General features: G+C 41.6%; 3 protein-coding genes across 5 annotated transcripts; 2 read left to right on the forward strand and 1 right to left on the reverse strand.

Moving 5' to 3' along the window:
• Positions 1-1,545: 1,545 nt before the first annotated feature.
• On the reverse strand, positions 1,546-7,391 carry LOC121780291. 2 transcript variants are annotated; one of them, XM_042177840.1, is made up of 10 exons: positions 6,799-7,391; positions 5,103-5,824; positions 4,242-4,820; positions 4,072-4,140; positions 3,738-3,991; positions 3,348-3,622; positions 3,099-3,270; positions 2,905-3,027; positions 2,686-2,829; positions 1,546-2,210 (listed from the first exon to the last, which is right to left on the reverse strand). In XM_042177840.1, the coding sequence occupies exons 2-5, from the start codon at positions 5,292-5,294 to the stop codon at positions 3,806-3,808; spliced, it is 1,026 nt and encodes a 341-aa protein (XP_042033774.1). In that variant the 5' UTR covers positions 5,295-5,824; positions 6,799-7,391; the 3' UTR covers positions 1,546-2,210; positions 2,686-2,829; positions 2,905-3,027; positions 3,099-3,270; positions 3,348-3,622; positions 3,738-3,805. The 2 variants fall into 2 exon arrangements, with proteins under 2 accessions (XP_042033774.1, XP_042033773.1); XM_042177839.1 differs by having other exon boundaries at positions 3,348-3,625; positions 6,799-7,390.
• A 14-nt stretch (positions 7,392-7,405) lies between these two features.
• Positions 7,406-16,652, forward strand: LOC121780292. Of its 2 annotated transcripts, XM_042177842.1 has the most exons (8): positions 7,406-7,549; positions 7,627-7,659; positions 7,738-7,767; positions 7,861-7,965; positions 8,368-8,415; positions 15,317-15,406; positions 15,497-15,547; positions 16,022-16,652. In XM_042177842.1, exons 1-8 carry the CDS (start codon positions 7,411-7,413, stop codon positions 16,039-16,041), a joined length of 516 nt encoding a protein of 171 aa, XP_042033776.1. In that variant the 5' UTR covers positions 7,406-7,410; the 3' UTR covers positions 16,042-16,652. The 2 variants fall into 2 exon arrangements, 1 of the variants encoding a protein (XP_042033776.1); XR_006045986.1 differs by lacking the exons at positions 15,317-15,406; positions 15,497-15,547; positions 16,022-16,652 and adding an exon at positions 8,486-8,540 and having other exon boundaries at positions 7,407-7,659; positions 7,738-8,415.
• Positions 16,653-17,466: 814 nt separating this feature from the next.
• On the forward strand, positions 17,467-23,639 carry LOC121779040. Its single transcript, XM_042176391.1, has 3 exons — positions 17,467-17,621; positions 20,273-22,922; positions 23,019-23,639. Exons 1-3 carry the CDS (start codon positions 17,467-17,469, stop codon positions 23,637-23,639), a joined length of 3,426 nt encoding a protein of 1,141 aa, XP_042032325.1.
• The last annotated feature ends 2,412 nt before the right edge of the window (positions 23,640-26,051 follow it).

The following is a 26,051-nucleotide window of genomic DNA, read 5'->3' on the forward strand; positions in this document are numbered from 1 at the left end:
CCTGGGCAGCTATGATGTTGTGGGTTGCACCGTTACTGATATAAGAAGTGAAAGGCGCTGATGTCCAAATACTTTAAATTAAATGGAGGAGAAGAAGAACACCCGTGATGGCTTCCATTACAAATTCCAGCAAGGTAGTGATGGAAAGTTACTTAGTCTTTTTTTGGTGTGACGCTGTGTCGCGAAAGAACTACAAGATGTTTGGTGACATTGTATCCTTTGATACTACCTACTCAACAAACAGGTAATCACACGTGTATCTTGTGTCTGACATTTTCTTTATTTTTTTATTAGGCTCACAATTCAGGTGTTGTGTTGAGTTCTTGTTGACAGTTTGCTCACATTCGTTGAATAGGTATTGCATGGTGTTTGGGCCATTCACTGGAAAAGACAACCACGGATGCCCCATTACGTTTGGTGTCGGATTCGTGTCAAATGTCATCATATTGCTATACTACTGATATTGTGTTTATGCAGATTCACAAGTAGATGATAAACGGGTTGTAGCAACCAAACTACATTCGTTATACTTTCGTTTATTTCAACGAGCACAGAGCAATGGTGACGACATTTTTGCATTATTCGACGGAATGGAAGAAATAAGTCAAAAATTCTTCGGTGATACAGTACCTTCAGTATCTTCCATGAGTAAAGCACAGAGGATTGAGAACCTGTGCGGGTCATCTCGACCGAATGTTGTTAGCGTGCACCCTCCTAATGTAGTCAGTACAAAGGGATCCCACAGCACTTCTGGAAGAAGAATTCGATTAGCAGTAGAGAAGGCTATCATACTACAGAATAAACCTAAGAGGCGATGTGCAAAGTGTCGAGAAATTGGACATCACGATGCAAGGAATTGTGGCAGAGAGATAGGAAAGTCCAAAATGTAGGTTTTTTGGTTTGACTGTTTATTTGTTACATGTTTTTTTCAAGAACATAACAACATCTTGCTGCTGTTATTTTTGGAGTGAAAGAAATATGAGCGGTAGATTTTCAGAGGAATGAGTATTATACAGTTGTATGATTTGATTATTGTTTGGACCAAATTAAAATGATTTAGCTCAGACTGAACTCATTGATTTGAAGATCACGGGGCAGATCGAGCTAATAATGTAAGTGCAGCATCTGTTTATGTCATAATTTTAGTTGTAGAATTACTGTCTGCTCGTGTTCATGTCCAAGGAGCATTTAGGTTTGAGGATTAATCTGCATTGATAATAGTAGTGTAGGTTAATCCATTTTTTCTGACTGTCAGTATATGTCTACAAATAGTTTCAGTTTCAAGTTTTCATTCACAATTTTTAAGTATCACATTTCACCTTTATTTTTATTTATGCGGCGAGATGCATGCATTTTTTCAGCAAATTAATGAAACCTGGTCATAATGAAATATACACACTTTGTCATACTGAAACCAATCATTCCAAATGTCAACACCCCTACTTAAATTAGCTTCAAATTAATAGTAATACGACGAGGCCGACTTGAAGCTAGACCTGTTTTTATATTCAATGTCTTAAATTAATGGAGAAACCTGGTAAAAAATTAATGAAATACCAATATGAAATTAAAACCGAGAGAATATCAATAACATGTTTCATTAATTGAAAGAGATTTCTAATGTTGATGCTTCTCTTAACAAAAAAGACATCTCCACAAGCCAAAAATGCAAATACCAATATCCCAAAACTACCACTAGCATCTAAAAGCAAATACCAATATCCAAATTCCAAACAACTACCATTAACATTTAAAAAACAACTAGTCAATTCCAAATCTACTCAATTCAACTTGCTTTTCTTCCTTGCCGGCTGATTGTGTTGCTCGTTGTGGGGCGCCATGTTCAACATTCCATTCACTTGCCTCGCATAATGTGTTCTGAAGTTAAGAGTCACGTTGATGTAATGACTAATGTAGGACGAGAACCTTTCTCTGCAATCGTTGAACGATGCAAGGAGCATGGCCTTGCAATATCTCCCCCTCAGAATCTGTAGAAGCCTCACACTAACTCCTTGAAGACCCATTGTCATTAAATTGGCAGGGTTACCCATGTAAGTCTCCATGTGTCTCATCAGGAATACCCCCGAGTCATTAGTGGCCTGGGTTGTCTTCCATGGCAAGTCCAGCAAGCGCGTACTACGCTCATTGATTATGAAATCAGACAGTTCGTCGAATCCCATTGACTTGAGATAAAAACCTAGATAATCCCTCTGCAAAATAGGTCAAGGGCGACGTAAGATCCTTTATGTCAGCCTTGGTCCATAAGAAAATTATGTCAAGACAAAATTCCATTCGCAAACTGGAATGTCAATGTAATCCAAATGTAAAAAGCCAATGATCAAACAAAGGTGCAAATGTCAACACAGTTTGCAATTCACAAGCTCACACAACAGATATGCAAATTTCAGCAGATTTATCTCCTGATAAATGTCAACAGAAAATGCCAACATGTCAATTCCGTGTCACAAAGTGTCAAACACATCCAACCATTTCCATACCAACAAATACCAACACAAATTGATAATACAATCAAGGTATGCATTCATATTTCCGTACTTCAACTGAACGATGTAATTAAATGTCATAACACAGGTCAACATGTCACTACCAGCAATATTAACGCTAATTTATCATAAAATCAACGAATGCATCCAAGTTTCAATACAGTTTCCACAGTAAACTTACTAGTAGATCCAAGTCTCTCCCCTATTTAGCCCGATCTAGAATACCGTTCTCGGGCACCACATGGTCTAGCACATCCGCAACCCCAGTCTTCAATGAAAAGCACACCAAATAGTAATGCCTCTTTGAATATATAGGGAAAAAAATCTGCACATACCAATACAATTGTTTCAATATTCATTTTCAGGGAGTTCGCTTTTGGTTAAACAAGAGAACAAGTACCAAATCATGTTGTGTGATGTCAAAAGTTCCAGTGCCGTTGAATTGACCATCTATCTCATCACAGAATGTTGTTGCAACTTCCGATTTTTCCCAACTAGCTCTCCGTTCAACCACATTATCTGACTGCAATCGTTACATATTGTCATTAGACAAAAAAAATTAAAAATTTTACATTATATTAACAGTACACTCACTGTCGCAGCCGTTGTGACAAACAGTCTGTTGGGCTTCTGTGTTGATTTATACACCTCCTTGCCATTCAGATAAGAAGCCCAAACTTCAGCGTCAACAACCTCATGTGGCTTCAACGAGCTGAATTTCAGTTTAGTAACTTCCACCACATCATTGGAGTAAATAACATGATCCCTAGATTTCAACCATAAGTTATTCAAGTCGCTCACTTTGGTTAAACCAACAAAAAATTAATACAATTTTTTGCTTACGTCCACATATAGGGTGTTGCAAGAAGGAATTGGTAACAATCCCTCTCTTTTCTAGTCCATGTTGGGCTGATACGCGTTGATGCTGAACCCTCTCATTCTGAGTTTCCATGCTGGAGTAGGTTGTATTTCAGCATACGTGCTCTCTTCACGATTCATCTCTGCATCTTGACGTACATGTAATTTACCCGCATCAATGCCCCCCATAACTGTTTGTGTTTCGAAAGCAGCATCACCTAGTTCAATGACTGCTTCCACGGTAGAGCAAACGGCTACGTCTACTGCATCGTGTTGCATCAGTAAAAATAGGGAAATATACAACGTCACTAATTGATGGCAAATGTCAACACCCCTACTTAGAGGCAACATTATTAATTCAGCTGTTTTACATACCTCGAACACAACATCACGCGCAATATCACTAGCCATGTCGAGTGCATTCTCCTCATTCACAACTGTTCCTACTTGCGCAATAGCCACAGGCTCTTTGACTCCCACCTCTTTTCCAATGTCAGTACCAGTAATAAAATCCAGACCGTCACCTCCCAAATAAGCAATGTTCTCTCTGTCCTCGTCCTAGGATACAACTTCATCCTCACTAAAAAAAGGTCTGATGGCTCCCTTAGCTCGCACTCCGACACATCACCCTTCACGGAAAGTAAGATAGGATGATTGAGTAAGCAATCAAATTAAACCAAAAAATAAGAAAAAACGGTGGCCATCAAACCTCTTCAACATTGGTTGTATTGTCTGTCTCCTGTTGACGTTCTGAATCACGGTGATAAGCATCATCATCCTACAATGTATAAAAAAAATCACACTTTCATTGAGTATATCAACAGATATTTATCTGGGAAGTGTTTTTAAACAACAAATAATGTATAATATATACTTAACCTGGCTGGAATCAAACCCAAGGCTGAAGCTTGGGTATTCGTCTTTGTTTTCTGGTATATCCATTTCATCAGCCGCGTCCAACAAAGATTTCAAGGACTCTGACCAGTCTTCCACTGCAGTATAGTGGGCAGACTGCGACTGCATCATTGACTGCAAAGGGTCAAAGTCTTTTTCGTCCAGTCTAAACGCCCTCCTGAGAGTGTCACACGTTATTCTAAAGTTGTCCTTATTCCTGATTTCTGGAGGAGCTTGGTTCAATTCCTTTGCCAGCATCTTGAAACCGTCACCTATGTGTTTGGTTGCCCCCCAAACACCCCTCATATACACCAATTCATCCGAAGCATATCTCTCTTCAATAACATCTTCAGTAGCCGGTGGATGCACCACTCCTGTTGTCATTTCCGCACCACCCAGTTCATTCTTATCCAATTGTGAAGTCACTCGTCCAAGACCGAAATCATCTTCTTCCATTTCCTCTTCCTCTCTCTCCTTCAACCGTTCGGACGTCCAGTCCTTTATCCTATGAATGGCAAGTGGCACACATCTCCTGCGATGCACTACTCGATCGACGTAGAAGGCCTGCAGTAAATAACAAAATTGTTTAAAAAAAATGTCAACATATCCTAGGAATGGCACGTGGCACACATCTCCTGCGATGCACTACTAGATCGACGTAGAAGGCCTGCAGTAAGTAACAAAATCGTTTCAAAAAAATGTCAACAACAAACCTAATTCAGATAAAAACACTATTGTAAGCTCAAGGTCCAGGCACGTCAACAACAGATACATATTCACACACAAGACCATGTCAACCAAATATCAACAAGTCGACGGCATTGATGCAATAAATGAAGGACATACCACTAGGAAAACTACTAGCCCGCTGAAAACTTTGGACTTGTTTTTCTTCCACAACTCACGCGTTCGTAACAGATTGTCTAGCAAGTACCTACACCAATTGTGCTTCTTTATCTTCTGTAAATCATCGAGAATGTCAATAATTCGGGGTCTGACATAGCCACAAGGGGAGGTCTCAATAAGAGCAGTTTCCATCAACAGTAGGAATATTTTCTTAAAAAGTGCCCTCCCCCAGTTTCTTGTAGCATCTTCACATCTAGGACCTTGGTCTGCATAGCATTTATATCAGCCTCCTCATCAAGTGGAATGGTTTCCAGGTATTTGATGCTTGGGTTTCTGTCACATCGATCAAATGTAATCCCCCCATTTGGGAAACCAAAAAATAAGCTCGACATCTTTCGTGTCAACAACTACCTCAACACCATTAGGCAGCATAAGACTGCACCGTAGGTGGTCAAAATGCTCTAATAGCCAATACACTAAGGTTCCTAGAACAGAGGCCACATCATAGTCAATTAGAACACCGAAGCCGAGCTGCCAGACAGAAGTTTTCTGTATTTCGTTCAAAGACTTCAGGATGCGCTGGAAAAAAAGAGTAGTTCTCTTGATCCTCAACTGAGGTCTCTTGGCTTGTACAGGGACGCCAACAACAGATGTTGAAGGCTTTCAAGATAGTCTAGTCTGCTTCCCACTCGACTCACCATCGTCTACTGCTTTTCTTTTTGCTAGACGTTTCGTTGATCAAATAGCAACCATCAATAAGTTACGTAAATGAAAAAAAACATTCAAATCCTATAACAACATAGCAACAAAACACAACAACACCCCGACATGTTATTATCACCATGAAAATTAAAACAGATGACACGCTAAAAACAATATCAACAGCACATTCCACAACCCATAGGCAATCTGTCACTCAAGCATGAAAACATATACAACAAATCAAGCAATGTTGAACTCAATAGGATCAGCCAAACAAAGAGATAATACCATGTCAATTTCAATGTCACCAGCATCTTATGTCCACATACCAGATTAAATACAAATGTCAATGTCAACAGGATCAGAGACCAAGGACTGTTAATATCAATTTCACTTTTAATGTCAACGAGATCTTATCAAAGTACCAAACTTGATGCATTCTTCCCTAGAAACAACCGAAATAGAAAGTAGGTATTCATGTCGAACGATGTCAACTAGATCTTATTAAAAGAAAACAAACCAAAATCCACTTGAAATTTCAACATAACTTTTCCAACACACAACTAAATGCTCATATACACTTCAGAATGTTAGTAACACAACATCAACCAAAATTCAGAGTTCTACTAAACGAATTTTACTTGGTACACTCCTTGCAACATAATTAACCATGCAAATAAAAAAAAGAAAATCGAACAAAGAGATTTAAGGTTTCCCCCGGAAAATCTGAAAAAAAGAATCGGCCTAATCAGTGTCGATTTCTTAATAAAACGAAATAACCAACCGAAAAAACATTTGAGTTTCTCAATAAAACGCAAAAAAAGTGTGAGTTCCTCAACATGTTCTAGGTTTTTGGCCAATCATACATACAAAAAAACGAAATTGGATGTCAACAAGGAGTGAAAAAATAGTTATTATCAACAAAAAACCAAAAACCCATGACTAAAAAATGTCACCACTTTTGAAAACTAGGGTTTTCATCTGGAAAGCTCACCTTCGGATGACTCTGCTGCCGCTTGCCCCAGTCGCTTCACATAACTCATTTCACCGCCGGAGAGGAGTCGCGTCAACACCGACGAGGAATTGCTTACTCCGCCGCTTCAAAGAATGTCGATTGAGTGGAGTGGAAAGACGAAAAGTTGGAATGGAGGGAAAGGAGAGAGAGGAGACGTGAATAATGGGCGGAGCGTTGAAGAGACACAATTATCGGGATTGCATAATCTCAACGAAATTAATGATTTTGGCTGAAACAACGCCAGATTCCCTCCACCCAAACTCTCACTAATACTATGTCAAATCCATCAACTACCAAAACTCCAACATCAGGCTGCTTGGTGCTTCCATAAACAATGACACACTCTGCATCCCTTCCTTATCTCCTCATCCTCACTCCAAATCCATGGAACCTTACTACAATTACAACTCTGTTCTAAAACAGTAGGTTAACTTAATTAGCTGCCCCGATCCATTGCATAATTCTTCCCTCTTTAGAGACATCACTCCATACTTTACCTCGTATTTGTCCCCTCCCGGATTTAGATACGTAAAGGTCGGGTGCCTCAAGGCCTCAGAGGTGCCACAGACCTGTGGATTGGATCTAATAGTCATGACATCGTGGCCAGGATTCGAGTATTCGAAGAAAAATGTCTCATTTGAAGAAATCCAGCAATCTGTCTTGTATGGATTTGAACTCTGCTTCGGTTCTGGGTGCAGTGAACAAGTCATAATGTGGAGTAAGAAACCAAGTAAGAATGTTAGTTGAGTTTCATCACTGCTAATCTTAATTTGCTAATGCTAATGCTTTTGATTGTGGAAAATGCAGAGAAACTCTTATACTTATTAGGACCACGTACACGTAAGGATTCACATTTTTAATGATTATGTTCATAAATCATAACTATCTAATTTAATGATTACTTATCTGTTAATGCAGGATTTCTCCTAATTCTTCTGGCCATTCTAGGTTATTTTTCTTTGTCATTTATCAATTTTCTCAAGATTTATTAATAATGGCTATAAGATCACAAGAGAACTAATTTTTTGAAAGAAATTTCAGTCTTCATAATTGCAGGGGTAAGCCTTCCTGTTACGATCATAATCGGAATTATTGGTCTGTTAGTATTATTCATATTCACTTCCTCCTGGGTAGGGATACAAAACTGTAAGAAACTTTACTTTCTTTGTTCTCGAGTTAATTGTCATTTTGATCAAATGCTGGTCAGTCTCGTAAAGTCTGAAATTGTAAATATAAGTTACGAAGTTCCCGTCTTTCTCAATAGTCCCATTTTGTAAATCATGTGTCTTTTGATAATGTTTAAAACATGTTTCATTAAGATAAGTACTTTCTTTTATTTAATTTTCCCTTTTCAATGAAACAAGGTTATTTTTAACATCAACAAAAGATGTCTTTTGTTAAATGGATGCCTTTTTACGATTTCAACTCTTATGTAGAACTTATAGGATTTTGACCGAACTTCATGGTTTAATGACTATTACACATTTTTTTTTCTTTTTGATCTGCATGTCTAATCTTGATGTCTCGAATGTTATTTTTAATTGGCAGACTTCTACCATCAAGGTTTTTTATCAGCCAATTACATTGTATTCATTGGTAAGTTTTACTCCCCCGTCCCTCAAGAATATGCACTGGCGGGCCTAATGATCGCGGCTTTTTCTCTTAGATTCAAATTATATGGAAGAGATAACTGAACCGGATGAATCAGTTAGCAAATGTCGTTACCATTTGATCAAGTTGATCTCGCTATCGCACGCCACCAATGTAATTTATAAACTCCCAATTTCTCACTACTTTAACAGTAAAGCGGCAAGTTCGGGGTCGATCCCACATAGAAGCTACTGTATCAAGTGTGTGAGTAGTGAACAGGGGGTTGGGAGTTTTTAACTTAGGAGTTTTTAACTATTGATTTTTACTCTAGAGCTTTGATCAAGTTGATCAAGGAAATTTTAACTACTGGGTCAAGTGAATTTCAGACTGGAATGAAAATTAACTACGTGAAACAGTAAACACAATGATGAAAACGAAAACAGCTTTGATTAAAACTAAAACTTAGAACAGTACAACGTGAGATTTAAACTAAGCTAACACTTCGGAAATACGAAAGCAAGTAAAACCGGGGAGATCCTCGGCGGGAAACTTAAGAATACGCCGACAGATATCAAGTATTCTGCAACGCTCCTTCGATCGCCCTTTCTAACTAAGCGTTACTTTATCTAAGCTATCTGGAGAACTAAACTAGACTAGAGAGCTAAACTAAACTCAACTAAAGACGGAAAGTAAAGGATTGGATCTGCTTTGCGTGGTGGCACATCCTCTATTTATAGGCTTGGCATGACTTCCAGCTGGATAACGATCTTGGCATGGAATATTCGCTCATGCTGAGAGTGACCGACTCATTGATTGCTACGTGCTTTCCTTCTAGAATGACGACGCTTTTCTGTAACGGATTCGTGACTCAGCTCCGTCCTCGCGTCTCATATATCAGCACGTGTCCCCTTCTAGAACGTTGTCCTTGATAACAGAATGTTGCGCACCATCCGGCTCATAGCCTCATGTGTCCTTCTTCTGGAAGCCAGCGGTCCCCTCCTTGATGCTTGATTACTCCCCTTGATCAACTCCTTTGCTTTCTGGCCTTTTTCGACTATTGTACTTGCTTGATCAGTCTGGTCTTGTTGCCTTGGTCAAGTGGCATTTTTGCACATTTAACACTTGTTTTGCGCGATAAAACCGATCAAGTAGCGTACATTTTACCCCAAAACTGATGCATGAAATGAGCCTTATCAAACTGCTCACACTTAAAACATACTTGTCCCCAAGTATAAAGAAAAAAGAAAGGAAAAAGATAAGGCAAATTTCAGGCATGGTTTACTCATTAAAAGAAAATGAAAAAAGAAAACAAGACTCGAAATAAAAACACATATTCACATAGATACATTAGATCGAATAAGTTTCCAACAATCATACCCGAGGTCAAGGTCAATCCATTTGCCAGCAGCTTATGTTTCTTCCTTTTTGCTTTTACTTGATCAAGGTGTCAGATCGTCAAGATTGCTCAATTTAAAAACCAATGTTGTATTCACTCAGTCACTCATTTATCCCCAGAGATGTTAGGATTGTTCACTCGGTATTGCCACAAATTTAATACCTCGAATCAGATTGCACAAGATAGTTCCTTAAGGTCCTTGTTTCGGGTGTAATGAGGCTTAAGGGTAGTGGTGTATCAAGGTAGGGCCCTAGGGGTTCTAAGTTTAAAAAATATAAACTGCAAAAAGAAAAAAATACGTGAGTCAAGAAACCAAAGATTTGAACTATATATTTCGCCACTAGATATCTTACTTGGTCAAGTGACGACTTCTAGCCTTGAACTTTTGGCTTATTTTTCTAACTTCCGACTTATGGGTCATGTTACAACTTTTCCTGCCCTCTTTTTCTCAAACATTTCTCGATAACAACAATTTTTTTATTTTGACTTGATATCTGGACTTGATTAACCTGACTGACTAACTCGCTCAACCTGGCTACCCTTTTATTTTTACTTTCTGTCGTACTACGCCTTTCTTTGAAATGACTAATCTCTCTGACCCCTTTCCCTCACGTATTTATAAAAAGTATATGGATGTGGGTCTCGGTTATCAAAGAAAGGGTAAAAGTGTATGGGCTCAACTTGGTTAACTAAGGGGTGCCTTGCTTGACGAGGCAGGTTCGTGGAGCGAAAGAGGAAAAAGCTCAAATTGGTTAAGTCCTAATGCCTTTACTCCTTACTACTTGTGCAATTTTCACCTAGATATAAAAAATTCAGCCTCTCATAAAAGTTTTTCCTTTGTAACAATAGTAGAAAGTGTTCTACTTTGGCTTATAACTCACATGTAGAGAGGCTTCACAGTAAGTTTTTTTTAAAGAAAATTGAGCATTTCCATCATACTTGCGTCGTTCAAACTGATCAAGTTTTTGCAATCAAGTTTCTACATGTAAACATACTGATTCATTTCTCTAACTCTTCCCAAAGTAATCAAATCTTCCACTTATCCGATTTCATGCATATTGCCTATTTATTACTAACTGATATTTTGTGTTTTCAAAATTTCTGACATGTATGACTTTTATTTTCTAGAACTAACCCTCCCACCTCCCACTACATATGAACCTGTCCTCGAGGGACTGGATGCAGTGGAAAAAGGGTTAGCCAACGGCACAACAGAAACCAAGGAAAACTTCTCACATGTCAGGTCTAAGTGTGAGGCAGTGTCAACAATCAAACATGCCTATCAAAACAGAAAAACAACAAACAAAACACATAGGAAAAATATAGCAAAACGAGCATGCATAACTTCTCACACTTAGACCCAACACAGGTCTAAGTGTGAGGTGGAGCAGAAAATCAGTTATACATACCAAAAATAAATAAAAATTAATTTTTTTTTAAAACTTGAAATGAGTAGAGATCTGGGGGGTTGTACTTAAAGCTTCCTTGGAGGTTGACCGGGAGATGCTGAGGGTGGCCGGGAGGATGATGGGCGCCGAGACGGAGGAGAGCTTGTAGAGGGAGGTGGCGGTTGGTTGGCAAGGGTCTGTTGGCGGATCGCCTCCAGAATCCTAGCTTGAGCAACCAGCTGGGCATGAGAATTCCAAGTTAAATAATTCGGGCTTAGGGCAACGGCTGGGACGCCCTATGTCCCTGTGGAGCACCAGGGTCCAATTCCGCATTAAGTAGGCTCCAAGTAGGTGGCAGACGTTGAGGTGGCGGGCAGGGCGAGTGGCAATCTAATTCATCGAGTAGGCCAACCAGTAGCCAAGGTGCACCCTCCTCTGCTCCTTCATGCTCCACATAAAGTAGAGCTCGGCCAGAGTAATGATCGCTAGTGTATTGGCTTGGCCAAGGATATTGCAGGCAAGGTAGACCTGGGCAAGGCGGAGGGCCGGATCAGCAATATGAGTTCCTCAAGACTCAGAAGGGGGCACGTCCGTTGCGCACTGCCTGCCAGACGGCCTGTTGATCAAACTCCGCTTCCTTTGAGGAAGGCCAATGTCGCGCCCGAACCATTCTCCACTAGCGACCTAGGCCTCTGTATAGAGTCTCATCCTCACAGAAAGCCCGTTCAGGCTCATCGTCTGCTCACGCCTAAACACCCGGAAGGAGACTCTCCCGGCCTCCAAGTTTGTGCTTCCGGTAAACCGGAAGGTCGTGAAAAATTCTTTGGCCAGGTCCTTGGGCACGAAGGTATCCTCGATCTCCAACAGTCATTCAAAACCAATCCCAGTAATATACTGGGTAAATCTCTCCTCAACCCGGATAGTTTCCAGGGCTGGCTGGTGGAGTTTCTTACCGGCCTTCAGCCTCTTCGTGGGCGTCACCCTCTGGTGGACCTCCTCAGCCCATTTGGGGTTTTCAAATTCCAGCATCCGCTGGAGGAGGTCCGTGGTTAACACCACAGTTTTTCTGGAATAGTCAATGGTTGGGGGCGCGACAGGTCATCCTTGTTGTCTGCAGAATGTCCGAGCCCATCGGAGCTTTCTCCCCTCCGTATCACTGCCCTCTTCTCCTTCTTGTGGAGGGGCAGGTTGGTTTGCATCAGAAATCTTAATGCCCCTGGTTGCGGGGTGCATCCTTTCAGCCTTCTGACGGCTGTCCTCAACTGCCTCGGCCTCTCCGGCCTCTTAGTTTATCGCCCCAACGGCTCCTTGGTTTTCCGGCTCCTCCGGCTCATCCAACAGCCTTCGCACTGCACGGAGCCTCTCCACCTGCTCCTCCTCCGCCCTTTGCATGCCGGCCACCCGGGCCTCCACCTCCTTTATCAGCGTGTTGATCTTCATTCTGCGCGTCCGGTGGCGCAGCGGCTCCTCCTCCGTCTTCGGGACCGACTCATCCTCTGCCTGAGGAATGAAGGTCCATTCTGCCCCCCTTTTTTGTAGTATTTCGCTGGGGGAAGCAGAAGGTCCTCCGTAAAATCGTCATCAATGTGCACAAGCTCGATCGGTTGTGTCGGCCCTAGGAGAGTAGGGGAGTTGGAGCCTCCGCCACTTGGTGGCGTCGGAGCGTTGGGAGCAGTCGTGCCTTCTGCATGTGGTGGCGGCACATACAGTGCTTCTTCCGTCAGGACGGCGGCGGGCTGCGCCCCTCCCTCTTCTTCAGACTCGTCCCCGCTATACTGTACAAGGGGGACGACGGGCGTAGGTTCAGGGGTGCGAAGGGGAGCTTGTGTTTGGGAGGCAGATGGAGGAGGTCGAGGAGGATTTTGGGATGTGGAAGTTGTGGCTCAGTCCTTTGACAGGGATATTCCAAGGCGGGCTTTCACGGTGGCATAAACTGTCGCGATATCCATCTCGGAGGGCATACTCTAGAGGATTCTGGTCAGGCGCCATTGGGATTCTTCATCTACTTCGGGAGATGGAGCGGCGGCTCTGGTTTGCGGTGGCGGTTGAGAAGATGGGCTAGGGCTTTCTACTTGGGCTCGGGGCGAGGTTCTCCGGTCCTCACTGCCGGCACCGGAACTGGAGGAGGAGGATGAAGTTGGGAGTTGTTCAAGAAACATTATTTCTGGTAATGGTGGTAGATTTTGGTGAAGAAGATGATGATTTGGGGCAAGGGTTTGAATCTTGAGTGGTATGGGAGAGCAAAGAGAATGTACTGTAGGCGATTTGGTTAAAAGTGATATCCGGATCTGAAAACTGCTTTTTATACCGATCTTTGCGACTTTCACATACAGGCGCGTCCTTTCAGAACGCCAGCTGGCTTAGCTTCTCTGATACGCTTCCTTTCTCTCTCCAGGACGTTCTGTCCAATGCACCAGTTGGCGCTTCCTGCACGTTTGAGTGGCTGCGTACGTCCTTTCATCACCTTCCCTAATCAACGAAAGTACTGTACTACCAATTAAATTCGAATTGTACTGATCAAGTGGACAATTAATTCCAGATGAAACTCAAATAGTTCCACTTGATCAGTTTTCGTCCTTACTTTCGACTTTTAATTTCTAAGAATTAAAAACTAACACATGAAAAACTATTTACACTAACTACCAAGGATTTGACCGAGTTCCCCTGGGATGTCACTTGATCAGTTTAATGGATTATGAATTTGTTGCTTGATCAAGCAGACTACCCACGAGTACTCGATCACTCCTTTTACCTGCTCACTGGGTTGGATTAAGCAGGATCAGTGGAATTTCTTCCACTGTGCCTGCTTCGGCCTTGTCTCTGTAGGGCTCAACCCGATGACTATTTACCACGAAGGAAGACGAATTGGGGGGGGGTCTCCTGGGAGTATGTTTGCCTTCTGTGCGTGCACTGCCTTCATGGTATTAGGGTCAGCCCACTTTGAATTCCGCTGCCTGGGTATCAGTTTGAGTTGACACTGGAAGAGTAGCTCTTTCTGACTCAGCTCCGTCCTTGCGTCTCATATATCAGCACGTGTCCCCTTCTAGAACGTTGTCTTTGATAACAGAATGTTGCGCACCATCCAGCTCATAATCTCATGTGTCCTTCTTCTGGAAGCCAACGGTCCCCTCCTTGATGCTTGATTACTCCCCTTGATCAACTCCCCTGCTTTCTGGCCATTTTCGCCTATTGTACGTGCTTGATCAGTCTGGCCTTGTTGCCTTGGTCAAGTGGCATTTCTGCACATTTAACACTTGTTTTGCGCGATAAAACCAATCAAGTAGCGTACATTTTACCCCCACACCGATGCATGAAATGAGCCTTATCATGCACTCTTTCCTTTTTAGTCTGTCCCACAAGAATATGCTCTTTCCAATTTTGGAAAGTCATTTCTCTCTAATGAGACAGACTTATTCTCCACTAATAATACTTTATTTACTTTTTCTCTCTACCTCTCTCTTACTTTACCAATTTTGCATTAAAACTCGTCCCGACCCAAAGTTTATATCTTTGGGGACGGAGGGAGTATAAATTTATGTTGTAGTATTCTTAATTTGTAGTATAAGTCAGCTCTTGAAAGAAGAATTTAAAATAAGTAAAGATAGGTCAATTTTGGTCCTAAACATATGACCAAAATGCGAATTTGGTCTAAGACAATGACTTTTTGAAAAATAGGTCCATAAAAAATGAAAATTCCGACAAAGTAGTAATTTTTTACGGTTCCGTCGAAAAACTAACGGTCAACGCTAATTGCACAGTGGCATGACCGTTAGTTTTTTGACAGAACTGTAAAAAAAAGGACCACTCCGACAAATATTTCATTTGTTATGAACCTGTTTTTCAAAAAGATAATATTTTGGACCAAATTCGTATTGATCATACATTTAGGACCAAAATTTACATTTACTCTATTATATTACCCGAATAAAATGCAACCGAGTTTAGTGAATTTTAACATATTGGGTTCTTATAATCCTGGCACCTTAAATATTGTGTTATGCATATCTGCTGTGCTTGTCGTGACATGTCTGGCAACTATAGGTGCGCAATTTAGTTAACGTCTCACTACAAACACAATGGATAAAGTTGCTAATTAACTTTGTGTCCTTGCATATAACTCCAGTTTGTTTTACTGGAGCCCTAAATACCCTTGTGATTATCATCATCGGATCTGGAGTTGTATTGCTAATCCTCTATAATATCATCCACACCGGTAAGAATCTTTAATTTGATTTCTCTTAATTACTTATTATAATGATGACCATGACGATGACAATATGATGATGTTGTGTATGTGATGTAGTTGTTGGGAACAGATATATGGCGCCCTTGGCAACTCAATTCGTGTTCTCAGGTATGGTAATAGGAGTTTCGTTGGTCATTCTACTAATACAAACTGCATTTCATTTTTACTTAAAATATAGTATTACCTCATATTCCACTAATTCATTTTTATTCACGTCTCACTAACTTTTTCATCTTTGCATCTCTTAAGATTTGTACCCAAAGAAAAGGAGAAACCAATCATGGACCTACGGATATTATTTGCATTAGTTTTCCACTCATTTCTAAATGTCAATACTTATAATGAATCAAGGAATTTGTTTCTAACTTTTACTGTTCAGCACAAGTTTTTTGGTCGTGTTACTAAGTGCATTCTTCTTCTTTTTCCAGCCATCATCTCTAGTATCATCATCTGGGCACCAAGAATAATTATTTGTCCTTTGATAATCTGGTTTTTGATTTACAAATTTCGAAGAAAGCATTTGTCCTTATTTGAGAGAGTAGAGTCATTCCTACAAAGTGATAATAAACTCACTTCAATTAGGTGTTCTTATTCGGACATAAAGAAGATGACTAAGAATTTTGAAGATAAACTAGGCCAAGGGGGCTTCGGTTCTGTTTACAAAGGAAAGTTTCGGAGTGGCCATCTTGTAGCAGTCAAATTACTTGGAAAATCCGGAACAAATGAGCAAGACTTCATCAATGAAATAGCAACTATTGGGAGGATACATCATGTAAATGTTGTTGAACTTGTTGGATATTGCGTTGAAAGATCCAAGCGTGCCCTCATTTTTGATTTCATGCCAAATGGTTCCCTTGACAAGCACATCTTCAACCGAGAAAAACTTCACCAATGGATTGGGAAATGAAATTTAAAATTGTAGTTGGAGTGGCTCGAGGGATTAAGTATTTGCACCATGGTTGTGACTTCCGGATCTTACATTTTGACATCAAACCTCACAATATACTTCTTGATGATAATTTTGTTCCAAAAATATCAGATTTTTGGCTGGCAAAATTATGCGCCACAAATAAGGAGGCAGTGACATTGACGACCGCTAGAGGAACCATATGGTATGTTACTCCTGAACTTATTAATAGAAGTATTGGTAGAGTGTCATACAAGGTTGATGCGTATAGTTTTGGAATGTTGTTGATGGAAATGCTGAGCTTAAAAAAACACTTGACACGAAACAATGATGAATCTAGTAAGTATTTCCCAAATTGGATATACGACCACTTGAGCCAAGGTAGGGACATTACGTTGGAAATGTTGATGAAAATGATGATAGAAACATTGTTCGGAAGATGATTATTGTTGCATTATGGTGCATACAAATGAGTCCAAATAATCGTCCATCAATGAATAAGGTACTGGATATGATAGAAGGTGATGTTGAACATCTGCATATTCCAGATTTGTAATGACCACCCTTTTGTCATCCGGTAGAAGACGATAAAGTCGAACAAATAAATTCTAATTCCTAATTTTGGGCTTCGGAATAGAAGTGTTTAATTTCTTTTTGTAAACACGTAGTGTTGTTAATTCGCAAAAGAAGAAAAATCTAAAGTGATACACAAGTAAACTAAAATGAATTCGCGTTCTTTTATTAACTTCTCCAATTGAACAATATACGCAGATACAAGAAAAATACTAAGAACTTAGTTCTTTCTAAAAGATTCTATTACATATTTTTAAGCAATTGTGCCTACAAAAGGAAGATATACACATGGGAAAAACAAGGGGGGGAAGGGCTCCCTCTCCCTTCGAGCCAGGCCATGCACCACGCTGTGTCCGGAGCGACCATTGGACCGATAGATTCCAAACTACGAGATAGGCTATTCCCTCCAAGGCCTACAATATAAAACCTCAGTTAAAGCAAGATAAATAGGAGAAACTAGCAAAACAAGTCAGAGAAGAAAGCGTGTTGTATAGAAAGAGGAAATGGGCAGCGGGACCTTTCAGAAAGAGTAGGAAGGACTCACCATATGGGGCAGCCTGCAGTGGTGCAGCAACCTACACTCCCAGCCTTTGTCCAGCCGCTACAAGAAAAGAAGAACCCCACATCTGCAGCACTCAATCTGCAGGGTTCAGTAACCACTTTGCAGGGGCAATCACCTGCAGAAAATGTACCAAGAGCTCAGTGAGTTGCAGCAAAAGACAGAGGGACTGAGATACCCTGCAATAAGGCAACAAATGAGAATGTAATTCCAGTTAATACACAAGTACATGCCCTGCATTGTTGCAGGGAAATCAGCCAACATAGGAGCAGCCTAAGGACCCCTTTTCCTACACTAACAGGCAGCCTTGCAGCTTTCAGTTACACACTCTCTATATAGGGATAACCCCTCGGCCTTACTTCCTTCACCATCACATATTACTTTCAAGTTAGTAAGTTAAAGAGGGAGAGAGGAACTGAGGCTAGAGACTGGAATCAGAGCAGTGCAAGAAGGTAATCACCACCCTCTTCTTCGTTGTTTCAAACTCAAACATGAGCCATAGTAGCACATAGTGACACCGCATGCTAGGAGTCACAACATGCTAGATTACAAAGCACATTTAACCTCCACAAATGGGGGCGGTAGGGGGCAGACGCGGCTATAGGCGCGGCGCCTATAGTGGCGGACCGACCGCCGCGGCTATAGCCGATGTTAAATTTTTTTTTTCACTACAATTTGGGGTTGGAAATGAACAATTTGTGGAGAGACAGCTGGAATGCTCTGATTCAACAGGTGCAACACCAGGCCGCCCAGGAGGAAGCGGCCCGTTTGGCGGAGGAGGCAGAAAATGCAGACGATGCGATCCCGCGTGCCATTATTCATCGGCGGACAATCCCACGAGACCACGTCGGTGCGCACCAGCATCTAATGGATGATTACTTTGTGGATAACCCCCGTTATCCACCCGAGATATTCCGCCGGAGATTCAGGATGTCGCGAATGCTGTTCAACTATATAGCGACGAATTTGGCGGAGCGTTACCGATGCTTCAGCCTCCGGCGTGATGCGGCTGGCCGGATCGAGCTGTCTACGCAACAGAAGTGCACCGCTGCAATCCGGCAGCTTGCCTACGCCGGACCAGCGAACATGTTCGATGAATACCTATAGATGGGTGAGACGACTGGCCTCACGGTGCTTAGGCAGTTCTGTAAAGGGATCCAGGATATTTTCGGTAGGGAGTTTCTACGGAAGCCCAACCCGGATGAGTGTCAGCGTCTAAAGGATATGCACGGTTCGATGCACGGGTTCCCAAGAATGTTAGGAAGCATCGATTGCATGCATTGGGAGTGGAGGAACTGCCCCGTTGCATGGAAAGGCCAGTTCACTACTTGATTCAAAAGCAAACATCCAACGATGATTGTGGAAGCAGTTGCAGACTACCGTCTGCGGATCTGGCATGCGTATTTCGGTGTGGCAGGTTCGAACAACGATATCAATGTTCTTCAGTCATCGCCGCTCTTCAACGAGGAGTGCCGGGGGGAGGGTCTAGAAATCAGCTTCGTAGCCAACGGTATGCAGTACAGTATGGCCTACTATTGGGCAGATGGGATATATCCGCGGTGGCCAGTATTCGTGAAGACTGTCCGCCAACCGGTTGGACCGAAGAAACAATATTTTGCGCGCAAACAAGAGAGTGCTAGGAAGGATGTTGAGCGGGCTTTTGGTGTCCTCCAATCACGGTGGGCTATTATACGGTGTCCGACACGAGTTTGGCACGAAGATGATGTCGCGAATATTATGTTAGCCTGTATCATATTGCATAATATGATAATAGAAGATGAAGGCTTTGCGGCAGAGCGATGGCCGCCGGAAGAGGGCGCAAGTACAAGTCACGGTGTTGCCTCCGCGTCGATCCAGATGGGCGTACCACGGAGCAATGGATATTTGATTCAACGCTTCGCTGATATGCGAAGGACCACATCACATAACACACTGCAGGCCGATTTGATTGAAGAAGTGTGAGCACGTAGGGGAGATGGTGGCGCAGTGTAAACATGTTAGTGATTTGTACTAGATTAAATGTAGCGTGTAATTTTAATTTAGTGTGTAATTTTAATTTTAATTTTAATTTTAATTTTAATTGTCGTGTTCTTCTAATTACGTATAGATTACGTATAGCCCGATAAATTTGTTCATAATTACTTGAAACATTATAAAATGAAAGTTGATTATAGAATTTGGGGGCTATTAGAGGTATCCACTATAGTGGCGGACACAAAATTTTGGGACTATGGACAAAAACTGGGGCGAGGCTATTGGGCGTGTCCGCCTTATAGTGGACACTCTAGGTAGGATCAAGGATTTATCTTTGAAGCCGAAGGGCAGCTCCGACGATATGTCGCGGCAGCAGCCGTACGGACCCCTCGGTACGGCATGCGGCAACGGCGATATGTTGCATGCATGATCATTCATGCGTAGAGATACATGCAACGAGAAATGCCGAGGGAATATGGAGTTCGTAGGCAGTTATCCAGCTGGCGATGGAGTTGGTTGAGTTAGTTATCCAGCTGGCAATTAGCTGACGTGGAGTTGACGTGGTCAAATGATAAGCAACGCAAGATGCTTGACGCGGAAGGAGTATAAAAGGACGTCTTAGCTCATTTTAGTAGTTGTTGATAACCTTGTTGTTCATTGTTGTTTCCTACTCTAGATCGTGGATCTATTGTAGCCTTATCCTCTTACTTACCTTCATTTGTATTCGAGAACATTATCGTGATCAATACAATTCCTTTAGTTCATCTTAGCTCGATTTATAATCGTATATGCAATTGTGCTGAGTATTGTGGAATTATAGTGAAGTTACGATCAACATTGGGAAGTCACGAGCTCGGATCGTAACAAGTGGTATTCAGAGCAGTCGATCTCCGGAAACTGGAACGGTGACGCGAGGCGCTGAAATGGAGAAGAAAATGGCGGATTTGATGGATCAGAAGTTAAGTGAGCGTGATCAAGTCATACAAGAGCAGGAAATCCAAATTTTGGAATTGAGGCAAGCAATTGCTGCGATTAATTTGCAGAATCAGAAAAACAACGCAGCAATGGATAATGGTGAAGGAAGTAGCGAAGGAAAATCAGATTGGGGAAGATCTACTCGATATGAGTTTCCTAAATTTGATGGTGAAGGATTTGAAGGTTGGATGATGAGAGCTGAATATTTTTTTCAAGTAGCAAGGGTACCGGAGGCGGAGAAAGTGAAAGTAGCAGCAATTCATATGGAAGGAAAAGCTCTCCAATGGCATAGAGGATTTTTGACTCTACATGGAGATGAGGCGTCTGTTGATTGGAGATATTACATCTCGTGCGTAGCAGCTCGCTTTGGAGCTCATGCCTTTGAGGATCCGCTTGCAGATCTGAGGAATCTCAAACAAAAAGGTACGCTACACTCATACATGGATACTTTTGATGAGCTATATCCTAGAGTTGGTATTAGAGAGGATCAAGCACTTAGTTTCTTCTTATCTGGACTCATTGATGAACTGCAAATGCCAGTAAGGATGTTTAGACCTAAGAGTTTGGCTGAAGCTTACTCACTAGCTAAATTGCAAGACTTAACGGTGAAGGCTCTGGGACTTAAACCTAAAGGAATGCAGAGTAATGCTTATCCTAATAGCAGCTATTATTCGAATAGTAAATCTATGGCAGTAACATCTACTAGTAAACCTGTAGTGAATACTAATACTTGGAATGGGGGAATTAAGGAACCTAATCGCCTAGGAGGTGTGCGAGCTAGTACAAATCTATCACCTAAAGAATTAGATGAAAAGAGAGCTAAGAAGGAGTGTTTTTGGTGCACTGAGAAATTCACTCCAAATCATCAATGCTCTAAAAGAAAGTCTTATGTTATACAATTAATAGAGCTTGAGGGAGTAGCAAGCTGTGAGGAGCACGAAATTAATGAGGATGACACAGAAACAGAAGAGCAGCTTGACCTCCAACTGTCTTTACATGCGGTTTGGGGAAAAGATGGACCTCAGGTGATGAGGATTCGAGGTGTTTGTCATAAGAAAATCTTGAAAATACTGATTGACACAGGGAGCACTCATAATTTTTTGAGTACTAAAGTGGCTAAAAAGATTAAATGTCAGCTTACTACTGTTAATTCCAAGGCTGTGGAGGTGGCTAATGGCCAACTATTGCAGTGTAATCAGAAATGTGATAAGCTAGAATGGGAAATGCAAGGGTCTCGATTCCATGCAGAGGTTTATTTGATTCCTCTGGAGACTTATGATTTAATTTTGGGTGGAGAATGGTTATCTACATTGGGTGAGATCACATGGAACTTTAATAAATTGAGTATGCAGTTTGAAGTCTGTGGAAATAAAGTGAAATTGCAAGGTGAATTATGGTCACCAAAATATGATCAGCTCCATTGTTTACATGTCTTTAACCAAACTGAGGTGGATGAAGAAGAGAGAAAGCTCAGTCAGATGATACCTTCCATAGATGGTGATATTAGATGCTGTTATGGAGTAAGTACAGAGGAAATTTGGCCAAGTCTCAGCTCCATACTGATGGAAAATGAGAAAATCTTTATGGAACCAGTGACTTTACCACCTCAACGAGAACAAGATCACAAGATTGTTCTAAAAGAGGGCTCTGATGCAGTCAACATAAGACCCTATAAGTATGCTGCTAAACAGAAAGATGTGATTGAGACAATGATTGCTGAAATGCTTAACTCAGGGGTTATAAGGCATAGTGGGAGCTCTTTTGCTAGTCCTATTGTCTTGGTTAAGAAGAAAGATTCCTCATGGAGAATGTGTGTTGATTACAGAGCTTTAAATGCTATTACAGTCAAAGACAAGTATCCAATACCGGTTATAGAGGAGCTTTTGGATGAGTTGGGTGGTGCTAAATGGTTTTCTAAGATTGATTTGAGATCTGGGTACTGGCAAGTTCGAATGAGACCAGAGGATATTCATAAAACAGCTTTCAAAACACATTCGGGTCACTATGAATTTGTGGTGATGCCATTTGGTTTAACCAATGCTCCTGCCACTTTTCAAAATCTAATGAACACTGTGTTCAGAGATTACTTGAGGAAATTCATCTTGGTTTTTTTTGATGACATATTAATCTACAGCCGAAGCATGGAAGACCATGAATTACATCTTAAAATTGTGATGGCTTTGATGAATGAACATAAGCTATTAGCCAAGAGATCTAAATGTACATTTGGTTGTACAAAAGTTGAGTACTTGGGCCATGTAATATCTGCAGAGGGAGTATCTACTGATGAGGGAAAAATTGAAGCTGTGAAAAATTGGCCTAAACCAAAATCCATCAAACATGTCAGAGGCTTTCTGGGATTAACTGGGTACTACAGGCGATTTGTGTATGGTTATGGGGTCATTGCACGGCCATTGATAGATTTAACTAAAGACACGACTTTCAGATGGACTGAAAAAGCTCAGGAGGCTTTTGAGAAATTGAAGACTGCCATGGTAACTGCCCCTGTCTTAGCCTTACCTGATTTTTCTAAATAATTTGTGATTGAAACAGATGCTTCTGGAGTGGGAATAGGAGCTGTGCTGATGCAGGAGAGGCACCCCATAGCTTTCATCAGTAGAGCTTTATCACCAAGACATCAGGTTCTTTCAGTTTATGAAAAAGAGTTGTTAGCTATATTGATGGCAGTTAAGAAGTGGTACCATTATTTGCAATGTAAGAAATTTATCATCTTGACTGATCATCAAAGTCTGAAATATCTAATAGAGCAGAAATTAACCACTCCTACTCAACAAGCTTGGATGACTAAGCTTATGCAATTCGACTATGAGATCAGGTACAAAAAAGGCAGTGAGAACACAGCAGCTGATGCCTTATCAAGAGTGCCTGAAGCCATGATATTTGCTCTAACTTCCTTTATGATTCCTCTGGAACTCATTGCAAAAATTAAGGAATCTTGGGAGAGTGATCCACAAATTCAGCTTATACTACAAGAAAAACAACAGGATTCTGCGTCTCATCCTAAATTCAGCTTTGTAAATGGAGAATTGAGAAGGAAGGGCAAGCTAGTGATTGGTAATGACTTACTTTTAAAGGCTCAAATCTTATCCTTGTTCCATGAATCTGCTATGGCTGGTCACTCTGGTGTATTGGGAACCTACAAGAGAATCTCTGCTCTGTGTTATTGGCCAAAGATGAGAAAAGATATCTGAGAATTTGTGAGGGTTTGTGTTACTTGTCAACGTTATAAACCTGGTAATACTTCTCCTGCTGGACTCCTACAGCCTCTGTCTATGCCAGCTGCTATTTTTTCTGACATTACTATGGATTTTATTGAGGCCTTACCAAATTCACAAGGAAAAGATACAATATTTGTGGTGGTTGATAGGCTCAGTAAATATGCACATTTTATGGCTCTGTCTCATCCATTTACTGCTAAGAGAGTTGCTGAAGTATTTCTGGATTCGGTTTTCAAACTTCATGGAATGCCTGCCAAGATTGTGAGTGATCGAGGTGCTATTTTTGTTAGCTCATTCTGGAAGGAACTGATGTCCTTACTGGGGGTTGAATTGCTCTACTCTACTGCCTATCATCCTGAAACCGATGGACAATCTGAGGTTGTAAACCGATGCCTCCAATGTTACTTGAGATGCGCTATGGGAGAAAAGCCACATTCTTGGACTCATTGGTTGGGATTAGCCGAATATTGGTACAACACTACTTACCATTCTAGCATTCAAATGACACCATTCGAGGCTCTATATGGGTTCCCACCGCCCTTATACGTCCCTTATTTACCTGGAGACTCAGAAGTCGAAGCTGTGGACTTGGCTCTGCGAGATAGGGAAGATATGATCTCTGTTCTGAAACGAAACATTCTAAAAGCAGCTGATCGGATGAAGAAGCAAGCTGATCGTCATAGGAGTGATAAGGAATTCCAAATTGGTGATTGGGTTTGGTTGAGGTTGCAAGATTATAGACAGCGCTCGATCAGAGGACGCCACCAGAAGTTTGAAGCTAAATTCTTTGGTCCGTATCAAGTTGTGGACAGGATAGGGAAGGTTGCTTACAAGTTGAACCTTCCTACATCGGCCACCATTCATGATGTGTTCCATGTATCCCTCTTAAAGCCAGCAGCTTCCCCAACAGGGCCAGCAACCGATCTACCTACCATTTCTCATATCAATGATGCAATTCCACAAGCTATTTTGGAAAGAAAAATGGTCAAGCGCCACAACCAAGCTGCGACAAAGTGGTTGATCCATTGGAAAGGTAAGTCCCCTGCGGATGCTTCTTGGGAATTTGCCGACACCATTAAGGAACGTTTTCCATGGTTCCTTGAGGACAAGGAACCTTAAGAGGGAGGTATTGTTGCATGCATGATCATTCATGCGTAGAGATACATGCAACGAGAAATGCCGAGGGAATATGGAGTTCGTAGGCAGTTATCCAGCTGGCGATGGAGTTGGTTGAGTTAGTTATCCAGCTGGCAATTAGCTGACGTGGAGTTGACGTGGTCAAATGATAAGCAACGCAAGATGCTTGACGCGGAAGGAGTATAAAAGGACGTCTTAGCTCATTTTAGTAGTTGTTGATAACCTTGTTGTTCATTGTTGTTTCCTACTCTAGATCGTGGATCTATTGTAGCCTTATCCTCTTACTTACCTTCATTTGTATTCGAGAACATTATCGTGATCAATACAATTCCTTTAGTTAATCTTAGCTCGATTTATAATCGTATATGCAATTGTGCTGAGTATTGTGGAATTATAGTGAAGTTACGATCAACATTGGGAAGTCACGAGCTCGGATCGTAACACGATAGAGGAGCTACTGCAGGACGCCGGCGGCGGCGAGGCTACAACCGGCGCGTCACATCTGTGTCAAGGGAGACGGGTGAGAAAGGACAGTGTACACGCTACTGCAGGCGAAGGCGGTAGATCGAAGAGCGACGCCGTGGAGTGGGAGAGGCGACGCCTTCTTCCATCGGAGACTTCGCCGCAAGAGAAACGTCGACGCCGCTGCACGATTTTGGCCCTATCTCTCGGTTCCGAAGAGAAGACGGCGAGAGTCGATGAATGATGGTGTCGATTCGCCGGAGACGGTGGCGCGTCTCCTCGAGGCGCGGCGAGGACAGCCGCCCTGCGGCGTCGACGAGAGGGAGAAGAGGGGAGTGGGCGATTAAGTTTTTTGAAGTGAATTAGAGATTTTTGAAATTGAATTGGGGAAAAAGAGAAGAAGGAAAGAGAGAGAGTCGACGGAGGGAAGTATTTCTTTTCTTTGAATTGAGCTAAGTACTTGTCATTTGGGCCGTCTCCTTTTAAAATTTGAATTGGGCCTTCCTTGTTAACAAAAAAAAAGATGAAGATGAAATGTGGCCACCACCATTTAAATTAAGTTGGGCCATTTTGGGTAAATTGAAGTGGGCCACTTTTAATTGATTTAGGGCCATCAAATTAAATCCTTTGGGCCACTGAGGTGTGCCGGGCTTCTTAATACGTAGATCAACAATTATTTAGTTTGGGCTCCACTAACGGAAGTCCGTTTAGTAATTAGTCCAAGGGAAATAAATGGACGTTAGACTAAAATAAAATAGATTGCGGAGTGAACGGCCAATCTGAATT

This window comes from Salvia splendens, chromosome 19 (genome assembly GCF_004379255.2).
Source record: "Salvia splendens isolate huo1 chromosome 19, SspV2, whole genome shotgun sequence".
NCBI lineage: Eukaryota > Viridiplantae > Streptophyta > Magnoliopsida > Lamiales > Lamiaceae > Salvia > Salvia splendens.

Coding starts and splice junctions, on each gene's coding strand:
- LOC121780291 (XM_042177840.1), bottom strand. CDS start 5,294: ATGGAAACTGCTCTTATTGAGACCTCCCCTTGTGGCTATGTCAGACCC. Junction 4,821..5,102: donor GGCTAGTAGTTTTCCTAGTG/GTATGTCCTTCA, acceptor TATTTACTGCAG/GCCTTCTACGTCGATCGAGT. Junction 4,141..4,241: donor TTGGGTTTGATTCCAGCCAG/GTTAAGTATATA, acceptor TATACATTGTAG/GATGATGATGCTTATCACCG.
- LOC121780292 (XM_042177842.1), top strand. CDS start 7,411: ATGACATCGTGGCCAGGATTCGAGTATTCGAAGAAAAATGTCTCATTT. Junction 7,660..7,737: donor CTTATTAGGACCACGTACAC/GTAAGGATTCAC, acceptor CTGTTAATGCAG/GATTTCTCCTAATTCTTCTG. Junction 8,416..15,316: donor CAATTACATTGTATTCATTG/GTAAGTTTTACT, acceptor ATATAACTCCAG/TTTGTTTTACTGGAGCCCTA.
- LOC121779040 (XM_042176391.1), top strand. CDS start 17,467: ATGGGGCAGCCTGCAGTGGTGCAGCAACCTACACTCCCAGCCTTTGTC. Junction 17,622..20,272: donor GAAAATGTACCAAGAGCTCA/GTGAGTTGCAGC, acceptor GTGGAATTATAG/TGAAGTTACGATCAACATTG. Junction 22,923..23,018: donor AGAAATTGAAGACTGCCATG/GTAACTGCCCCT, acceptor GTGCTGATGCAG/GAGAGGCACCCCATAGCTTT.